This window comes from Cottoperca gobio, chromosome 22, assembly GCF_900634415.1.
Source record: "Cottoperca gobio chromosome 22, fCotGob3.1, whole genome shotgun sequence".
In the NCBI taxonomy this organism is placed as follows: domain Eukaryota; kingdom Metazoa; phylum Chordata; class Actinopteri; order Perciformes; family Bovichtidae; genus Cottoperca; species Cottoperca gobio.
This window is the reverse complement of record NC_041376.1, coordinates 14,410,264-14,420,658: the sequence shown is the minus strand read 5'-3', so window position 1 is coordinate 14,420,658 and position 10,395 is coordinate 14,410,264. Positions and strand designations below refer to the sequence as shown.

At 40.5% G+C, this 10,395-nt stretch overlaps 1 protein-coding gene across 3 annotated transcripts; it reads right to left on the bottom strand.

Annotated features, from left to right (window-relative positions):
• Positions 1–54: 54 nt before the first annotated feature.
• Positions 55–10,276, bottom strand: srrm1 (serine/arginine repetitive matrix 1). 3 transcript variants are annotated; one of them, XM_029460532.1, is made up of 17 exons: positions 10,134–10,276; positions 9,129–9,218; positions 8,797–8,919; positions 6,425–6,595; positions 6,091–6,185; positions 5,778–6,002; positions 5,240–5,425; positions 4,966–5,085; positions 4,549–4,757; positions 4,201–4,281; positions 3,471–3,557; positions 3,132–3,264; positions 2,938–3,024; positions 2,363–2,842; positions 2,050–2,236; positions 1,080–1,253; positions 55–912 (listed from the first exon to the last, which is right to left on the bottom strand). In XM_029460532.1, exons 1-17 carry the CDS (start codon positions 10,152–10,154, stop codon positions 802–804), a joined length of 2,580 nt encoding a protein of 859 aa, XP_029316392.1. In that variant the 5' UTR covers positions 10,155–10,276; the 3' UTR covers positions 55–801. The 3 variants fall into 3 exon arrangements, with proteins under 3 accessions (XP_029316392.1, XP_029316393.1, XP_029316394.1); XM_029460533.1 differs by having other exon boundaries at positions 55–905; XM_029460534.1 differs by lacking the exons at positions 8,797–8,919; positions 9,129–9,218; positions 10,134–10,276 and adding an exon at positions 8,432–8,558 and having other exon boundaries at positions 6,425–7,251.
• Between the last annotated feature and the right edge of the window lie 119 nt (positions 10,277–10,395).

The following is a 10,395-nucleotide window of genomic DNA, read 5'->3' as shown; positions in this document are numbered from 1 at the left end:
ATAAAATGTCAGCTTTGACAGATCCCATCCAAAACAGAAATGACAAAACAAATGTTAACATGAAGGAAAGCACACGTCCTATAAAAAGGTTTTATTCTGAAAGGATGACAAGATTACACGAGCCAGGGGGTACTAAATACAAATTATAGAGCAGTCCCACAGAGATGAGCTTGTTGCAAGGGTGTCAACATAAAATTGCATATCAATCCATTTGGAAAAATTAAAGCATACTCTGAATCACACCAGGTTGGTCTAGTCTTAAAACAAGACAATTTCGAAGTCAGAAAAAACAGCAGGTTAAACGTTGCTAAACACCTCTCTTAAGTTACAATATGGGACAAGACATTCTGTTACGGCCTCTGACAGTTCACACAGCTGTGCAACCGCTTCCACTAATAAAAGGCATTAGTAACAGTATGTTACTGTATGTTGGTTTTTTCTCTACACTCCATAAGGTCAGTGGTTCATGCAAATCAGAGACGATCACTGCACATGCAATCATTTCTCAATGGAATCTATTGTATGCTGTGGAAAATATCTTAAACCTGCCCAACTCAAACAGTTTCCCTGCTCAACAATTTAAATTTATGGACAACACAAGCTTCTTTACAGTTAAGATAATACACTAACTGACAAATCAAGCTCTTAATGAAACACGCTCTTCAGAATGTACCAAACCAGTAAAAAGAAAAACAAAAAAAGACTTGAGATTTAACAATTTGTACATTCTAAAGCTGAACCAGGTTGATGACAAACATCAAGAGTGAGTGGAAAATTCAAAAGTGAGAAAGCCCCTCATTTTCAGGACATCTGGGATGGAGATAGCTGGGCCTTCCTCATGGATCGGAGGGCCTTCTCTCTTAGGTGCTTCTCCAGGTCGTCCAAGCTGTCCTCTACTTCACTATCTGATTCCTAAACGAAAAACAGCATGAAATACACGCAACTCTCAAGTAGCCACATTGACACAGATACAGAATGTTGGTGCATGGCAAACTAAATGTTATCCACTACTTATATATTCCCTGTTGAGCAGAAAGCAGAAGGCCTGTGTGGCTAAAAACACAGAAACTAGACATCACCTTTCTTGACTCTCCATCCTCCTCTACGCCGTGGTTTTCTGGTCCCTCTCCAGTCACAGCGCCACCACTCTTCTCCTTCTTATGCTTCTTGTGCTTCTTGTGCTTCTTCTCCTTCTTATGTTTCTTTTCCTTCTTCTTTTTCTTCTTCTTTCCACTGCCGTCAACATCGGAATTCTGCAATAAAACAGATTTTTATGAGGACAACATTAACAGTGATACTAAATAAAACCACACACTGAAGTATTATTGTGCAAAGGATGGATTATGTCACAACAGGGTTGCACTTATTTCAATACTTAATTGCCAGGTAATTCTTTTTAACAATCTAAACTTTATTTTTGTTGTTCAGAATGCATCCAAGGACTGTCAGTATTCAAGGTCATTAAATTGTGTTTAAGAGAGGGGATGATGTTGCAGATTTAATCTTCAGAGTAAACTTCACAATACTGTATGTATGTGTATACATATACACACACACGGATAATATTATTTATTATTATTATTATTATATATATATATATATATATATATATATATATATATATATATATATATATATATATATATATATATATATATATATATATATATATATATATATATATATATATATATATATATATATATATATATATATATATATATACACACAACACATACATATTGATGGAATTATTGAAGTGATGGTGGATGGCAAGATGATGATAGCTAATATAAACATACCAAGACATTTTTTTGCTTGCTGCTTGTCTATTTACACAAATGTAAGGCATCTGAATACTTTCAATGCAACATCATTCAACAAAGCCAGAATTTTAACTGACCCAGGACAAAAAAAGTTTTTCCAGAATGCAATTGTGCATTTGCAGACTGTCCAAAAATACACATAATATTCAAGACCTAAGTTTTTAACTTGTATATATGCAGCTGATCTAAAAACAAGCATATTGGTTAAGCTAACATATCAAACCTTGCTTGGGGATTGGCTGCCGGAACCACTGCTGGCCTTTTTGGCTGGTGGTGGAGACCCACTGGCTGAGCGAGACGGTGAGGGGGAGGCAGATGCAGGGACTGGACGTTTCTGAGCTGCTGGTTGAGGCGAAACAGATCTGGATCTGGAGGATGCTCTCCTCATAGGTTGGGGACTTGGAGAAGGTCTGCGGAGAGGACAAAATTCACATTCAAAAGGTCAATAGCACATTTACAAAACAGAATACTAAAAGATAAAACTGCATTATTCTGACATAATCATAATGGAGATAAATGCAATGTGCTATGCTTACCTCTGGTTGTTGCGTGGCTCTGGGGTGCGGGACACTCTGCGGATGGGTTTTCCACTGTGTGAAGGAGACTGCTGTCTCCGCTGGTTAGATGGAGATGTATTGGAGTTTTCAAAACGTCCCTGAGGACTGGTGGAACCCCTAACAGTGCGACCGCGGTTTGCAGGGGACGGGGAAAGGCGGCTGGCTGCTGCGAGAGGGGATCGTGTATCCCTGCTTGGTCTGACAGAAGGCAACATGGGGCTCCTCCTGTGTCTGGGTGGAGATGAGGATGGAGGCGTGCGTCTCCTTTGAGGAGGAGAACTTCTGCGCTTGGGGGACCTGGAGGGGCGTCGCTTGGCCCCTGGAGAAGAGCGTTTTGGGGGAGAGCTGGACATCTTCCTCTTCTGTAGAGGCAAAGGTGAGGGGCTGTAGCGACGCTGGATAGGTGGAGAATATCGTCTGGGGGATGGAGAACGACGACGTGGAGGTGGGGAAGGAGACCTGGAACGCACCAAATTTAATTGTCAAAAAACCTTCTTGAATCATCAGATAATATTCAAAGGCTAGCTCTAGAGACAAAATGAACATGCATATACCTTCGTCTAGGAGGAGAGGGAGATCTGCGACGCCGTGGGGGAGACGGGGTGCGACGTCTGCGTCCAGGAGATGGAGAACGTCTTTTCCTGAAGGGGTACAAATACAAAACATTATATATATGAACACAGAACAAGGTCAACCTAAAACATCCAAATATGATTAATCGTCAAGTTAAATACTAGTACTGTCTAACCTTGGAGAGCCATCTCTGTGTCGCCTCCGTGGTGAAGGTGTACGGCTGCGTCTCCTCCTGACTTCCCCATTTTTGGCCCCGGGCCCTGCTGTTGGCCTCTTGGTCCCCTCGTCAGATGAGGAAGACCCTGTATCTGAAACCAAACAGACAGAGGACATCAAGTACTGTTTAATTGTAGCCATAACTGTATGCGGTGAGGAAAAACACCAAGGTTGGGGTTAGGGCACGGCTTCAAAAGTCCATGAGACGATGAGTGCAAAATGACATGACATAGACTTGGTTAGAGAAAGAGGTGTTGGGTATGGGAGAGGACAGAACGGGGATAAAAACGCTTATAACCTGAAGACGACTGTCGATTCTGCCTGCGATACTGACGTCGCTGCTGCACGGAATCTGCTGTTGCCCCTTTGTCATTTTTATCCTCCTCTGAAATGTAGAGCATCTCATCAGTGTTAACAAAACCAGTGAAACAGACTGCCATGGAAACGTTAGATAACACAGAAAATGTTTTATATCCCTGTGGCTTTCATTAGGTTTCTACATGGCATAGTAGTATACATGTATGATCAAATTACACTATCGTCCCTTGTGTTGGTATAATGTGTTTCATCGTGTTTTTGTTCCCTCGGTTTGTATCGATAGGTCTGATCAATACACAATTACCAAAGCAGCTTAATAAACGGGATCACTGTAATGAGGTCTTTTCATTTCTACATCGCAAAAAAAAGTGTTTTGTCATGTGGTTGAAATAGGATTTCCACACAATCTAATTATTTGTCTGCACAGGTAGACCAAGCTTCAACCATAAGCTTAGCTTGTAGATGATTTAAAAAAAACATTTTCATGTCGTTGGCAAAATAATTAAAATTGTGCTATTTGTAATGGGACATATTGTAAAAACCAAGTATGGTACAAAAACAAAAACATCCGCCACCGTGCCCCTTCTTGTTAAAAACTGGGGCAAACAAAACAAAAACTGTGCAAATTTCTGACCAATAGAAGTGGCTGGGAACTCCATACGACTGGTCGTTACAGTTACAGTTCTTTAAACAGACAATGCAATGCTTACCTGACTCAGACCCTTCAGATGGTCTGGGCTTATTATTATCAGATGGAGAATCACTCCTTCCTCCTGGTTTACGCTTTAAACCTGAAAAACAAGACACAAGAGAATTATACATGCACTTTTGATAATCATATTAATTTACTATAGCTCTTGAAATAACAAGTCCTGAAGCCATGCACACTTTAAATGCACAGGACTTATTGGCTCTGTAACCTCCTAGACAAAAGGAATAGAAGCATGAAATCTAATTTTGAAAACACCGAAGGAGCTAAAAGTGTCATGTGGTTGTCAGTGTGAGGCACGCATGTAATAATTATGGAAAGCAATGAAACAAATGTTAAAAGATCATACCAGATGATCTGGCTGGTGATGCAGAGCCTCTGCCCCTTCTGGCCCGTGGAGATGGTGATCGTCTGTCCTTCCCGGCAGGGCTCATGGCGTTGTCAGGATGCTGGAGCTGTTTTCTGGGTGGCGTGTTAGATATTGGTTTCATTGCTTTTTTAGGTGAGCGAGAGTTGGAGGAGCTGCTGCCAGAGGAAGAAGCAGAGCGAGAGCGCCTCCTGCAGGACACAAACACATTGCAATTGTATTCTCAAAGTGAAAAAGCTGGTCCAACATCTTCTGTAAGGCTCAGATCTACTGTACTGTACTGGTGACCAGTAAAATACAAAAACATATATATTTTTTTAAATAGGAAGATGTCATAAAATAATTAAGCCTGTAAGACTAAAGGAGTGTTCCTTGTACCACTAGGATGCGGGAACTGACCTGCGGACAGGGGAGCGTCTATGTCTGTGTCTGGTGCTGGTGGGGCCACGTCTGGGGGGGCTCCTTCGACGAGGAGACATCCTCCTCCGGGGACTCGGTCTTCTACGTGGGGAGTAAGATCTGAAATGGGGTACAGGGCGAGATAAGCTTTGAATGTTTTTGTACCTTTAAGAAGTTTGAAGTTCTTAATTTTACACAAGATAATTTAGAAATAAGACTTTTGAAGAACCAAAGGACCCCATAATATTTTAATGTTATGAATGTCGGAAATTACCTAGAACGGGAGCGTCGCCTGCGAGTGCGGGAATGAGAACGAGAGCGGTGGTGAGGTCTCTCCCTCCTGCCGTCCTTCTCCCTTTCCCGGGACTTGGGCCTTTCTTCTTTCTTAAGAGGCTTCTCTGGCGAAGGTTCTTTGACTTCAGTCACTGGATCTGGTTTCACCACATCCACCACTGTGTCACTAAAGGCCAGAGAAAGAACACTTAGTTTAATTTCTAAATGTTACCTTTCAGGTTTTTATCTAAAAGGAAAACTACAGTACTATGCTTAACTGTTTTAAAGCTGAACTAAAAATAATTATGGATGAATATTACACTCCAGACCCCAAATTAACCCTGAATGAAAGAACTAACATGAAGCAATTTGAAAGGAGTATGACTAATATAACTGACATGAATACAAAACGATAATAAACACACAAAAACCCACTCAAATACACTGGATTTGAAACTAAAACCAAGACCAAGACAAATTAAGTACAGACTTTGAATCCACAAAATGGTCAATTTTAAGCAAGAAAGTTTTTTACAAACCAGGTGGAAGGAGTTTCTTGGATGACTGGTTCTGGAAGAGCTCCTGCTAATGTATTTGGCTCCACAAGCTGCTCCATAGGTTTCGTGGGCAGCTGCATCAGGGGTGGAGGTGGTGAACTGCTAACAACTGGACTGGGTTTGCGCCTTGGGGACCGAGAGGCACTACGTTTCCTTTCCCGCTTCACTGGCGACCTTCGCCGTGGTGATGGTGACCTTGTCTTCCGCCTGAACAGAGAAAATGCAAACAAAATTAGTTTTCATGTTCTGTGATAAATACACAAATACAACCACTGATCAGACATGATTTTCTTACCTCCTTGGGCTTTTTGACTGAGCCCTCTCTCTGTTGTCCTTTTCCTTCTTATCCTCGTCGACCTTCTTCAGAGAAGCTAGCTTCTCCTGTTCAATCTACCGGAAATAGAACAATGGGGTAACAATCACATCACTGTCACCAACAATATAAATGATATCCTGCAATGTTCATATACCTCATCTGAGGAATTAAATACTGTGTTCAATGTTATAGTCTCTGTCTGTGGGTCTTATGGGACATATTATCCACACCGATAATTACGAAAAGGTTTTTGAGAAATTGTGACCTTCTTACAGCTAGCAAACATTGTTGCTAAATTCAGAGGGGAGCTCACCTGTCTCTGTTTTATTTCCTCCTTCTTCTGTTCCAGAAAAGCAGAGGGGATGCCAGCAATGTTCTCCTGGGCACTCAGCAGCAGGGGCCACAGGTCCCTCATGAACTCCCGGGCATTCTTCCCATTCAGGAAGCCCGTCAGGTTGATCTGCATCATCTTGCTATCCGGGTGCTGTAACACACACACGAAGAGGGGAGAGAAAGGACCATATAGCCATTGAAATAATGGAAGCAAAAATATCCAGGAGGGGGGTAGGATCCCACAAATGGGACTGCCTCCCCACTAGTCCTCACTAAACTATACCTGTGACTATGTATTTAACCATACTCAAAACATGTAAGTGACTGACTGGAATACTTAACATACCTGGGTCCAAAACTTGATTCAATAATCAAAATGAATGTGATTTAAAATGGTACTCACAAACTCATCAAACTGAGAAAGCGAGCTAGCTGAGGGGAGACATATCTAGTGATATATAATAAATGCATGCAATATTGCTTTTATAGCAATTTCTGATACAATTCTGATCATTTCCAGATATATAAAATCAACAACAAAATATTTTGCCATTATTTGATTTCCTCAGTATTGCCCCCCACTACTTTACATTTCTGTGTCCCTACCCACCCCTCGTCTCCCCACAGTCTACACTTCAGGAGTTAAACAAATAGCCACAATACAGAGTGCATTAAAACCCAACACTGCAAGTACAGTTCCGGTGTCTTCAGTGAGTCCCGTGGGATCAGTGGGCATGGAGCTCCCATGGCTTGCTTCCGCCTCCCTACTGCTTGAGACTCAACCACCTTGAGCTTAATGTTATATCACTAAATTGCAAGAGACGAACAAGCAATAATGAGTACACAGTTACACAAAAAAAGGAGTTTTATTTCAACAACTGAAAGTTAATTATTTTGAGATGCCGTAATCTCAATTAAATGTTCTTTTCTAACCATTATGCAACAATGCCCTTTAAACTTAGCTTTACCAGCCCGACCCACCCCCCAATAGCTATGGCAAGAAAAAGATCAAAGATTTTATATTTCTACGTGCAGTGCTGGTGTCACATATACTATTTTTAAATAAATGCATGTGGTTTTTAGCATCTAATCCATATAATTGAGAAAGAAAGTCATTAACGTGGGATATATACGCATATATACCAAAACTTGCATTGAATCATACTATGGGATGAAATCCTAGGAATAGTCTAATGAAGGACACTGTGTACATTACTTGGGTTATTTCCCTCCGAATAACCTGTTTTCCGATTTCCTAAAGTGGAGTCTACTTAAGTAAAGTAGCAAATAGCCTATGGGATAAAGAACATGCACAATTTAGTATTAAAAATGAAATACATAACATCAGTGGGGCTCAGCATTACAGCTCTACTGGCAAGAACGATTTTGTTAAGGTCAGAAACATGACCACTACAGACATCTCAATAGCCTTCCAGTTTAAAGAGTAACTTAATACCATACAGAAAAGTATTGTTACTCAAATCTGTTGCACATCTGACGACACACCACTGAGATGCTGGGTGCTGTCAGAGGCGTTAGACTTGTTACAGAATAACTCAAAATCGGATGAAAATCTTGTTTTTGTTGACGTCCAGTGGTTGAAGATCTTTACTTGTATCAGTGATAGATACACTTGGGGTGTGTTCAACAGAAAGCACTTTGACCGTACCCAACAGAGGTGCAACATGAAACTTTCAATCAGAGGTGGTCAGTGAGACAATACTTTTTAGCTTGGTGTAAAAATACTCAAGTTACTCTTTAAAAGAATGTAAAGAAGGAAATCCATTACTCTTAACAATGGGCCGTTGACAAATTGTTAAACCCTCTCTGAATTCAGCCTATATTTCCAGTTACATTTAAAAGGAATCTTTATTTATTTATTTGCCAATTTATTGATGCACTTCAAATACCTACGGAACATGATTATGGCATTGTTCAGGTGTGTCTTTCACTGACATGATATTGGTAATCCCTGCATATAACTCACCTCAAACCACACACTGCATCATGAAGGGAGAGTTGGGCTCAGTGACTTTGGGCTCAGGAGAGAGCTAATTAGGTGTTGGTGCTATACTTCTGATGCAAGGTATAACATCCATATTGGTTCAGGCCTTTTAAATCATAAATCACATCATCATTAGAAGACTGCTGAATGAAGGCACTTTGTCACATAACATCAAAACATAGTTATGTCATGAAAAGAAAAATCTGTTTTACACCAATTGCTACTTTACCCATTGAATTTTAATTTGACTAGGATGTGCAGTTATTTGCATATATTCCTTCTTACCAACTAAACAATGCTCTCAAATTTACAGTTTTGAAAAAACAAAAACACATTTAAGACATTACCTTATCCTCAAGCTGGTTAAATATGAACTCTATGACGACATCATCCTCGAACCCCAGAATTTCTGTCACTCGCTGAGTAATCCAAGGTTTGATGACTTCCAGGTTCACTTTGGTCATGTCCACCTAAGGGTGAAACAAGCAACAAAACAGCACCCAGTTAGTTAAGACAATCAGTGACTAAATGACTCGAGCCTACAGTGTGTATGTATAAAACAATGACTGGAAAACCACAAACCAAACTTAACTAGGCATTAAAATTGATATTGCAATCATTTATTTTGGAAAGAAATAAGTACGGACAGTGTAAAATATTGCAAATGTGGATCTTATACCTTCTTGTCCAGACATTCTGCAAACTTCAGCTGCTTCAACAGTTTCTTCTGCTTGTTGCTGAAACGGTTGTCTTGCTCCGCACTTGTACCCTAAAGAAAAATCAACAATCAACTCTTGCCTCACAATTTATTAATTTCAGTTGCACAACAACGTTCTTGTTAATTGGGCAACGTAACGTAAACGTGACTGCACTGTAACATACACGGGATACTGACATCGAAACCAAAACAGTGTTTAAGTTAACTTAGTAAACATAATGATACATAGGGCTAACATATGACGTCCTGATAAAAGCTTAAATATTAGTAAATATCAGTTCACGTGACAAAAGCACCATATTACATCTAAACCTTCAAACTGTGTCAGATACGACATTGATACGAATAAGCTAACGTTGGCTAAGCTAATGGTTAGCCTACTTAATCCTCCAAAGGAAACTGACAGGCTAATATTAGCCACAGTCTGAACAGTCTTGGCCGACAACAGCACTGACATAGACAGAACATCATAGTCACATTCGTGTCGTTATTCCGGACATATACACACGCCTATTTATTCTAGCCAACATTAGCGTAGCAGTCGTGACAACCCCACAGAGACAGAAACGATGCACCGTCCGGACGCCATCTTTAGCCAAAGCTAACACATTAGCAATAGCTAGCTAACTGGCTCGTCTATTTCCTGCAAATCTGTATATGTGCAAATTGATGGGGAAATACTATGGTGTGTAGGCAATATACAGTTGTATGGGGCTATAGAGTAACGAGCATTCATTTTCTAAAGACATGTAAACTCTGGAAATAGCCCAGTTGAAGCACGGCTGTTGTCGAAATCCAACATGGTTTGTTATCAGTTGATAGACGAAGCCCCGACGATAACGTTACAGCCTGATTGTATGGCCCTCCAACTAAATACAGAAGATTACTGTTCTAAACAAGAAATATAATTCCATGTAACTAAGTAGAAAGACACTAAATAGTCAGAAATAATTTTCAAGAACTTACGCGGAAGAATCCCGCGTCCATTGTCGGAGAAAATGGATATTAGAAGGCGCTGTTGAGAAAGACGTGCGTGGCTTCGATGAGATTCTGAGTGGCGAGCCGGATGAAGGTGCGCCTCTACGGGAAGGAAGAAACACTACATCTCCTGCAAGGACTGGAGAGGAGGGGGGACATCCTGACCTGTTTATGAATCCAATACAACTGTGAAAAGAACTTCAAATAGTTACTCTAGTTAAATTAGTAGACTGTGTTATGGTATAACATA

Coding starts and splice junctions, on each gene's coding strand:
- srrm1 (XM_029460532.1), bottom strand. CDS start 10,154: ATGGACGCGGGATTCTTCCGC. Junction 6,186..6,424: donor AGGAAATAAAACAGAGACAG/GTGAGCTCCCCT, acceptor TATTTCCGGTAG/ATTGAACAGGAGAAGCTAGC. Junction 5,086..5,239: donor AGGCGACGCTCCCGTTCTAG/GTAATTTCCGAC, acceptor ACCCCATTTCAG/ATCTTACTCCCCACGTAGAA.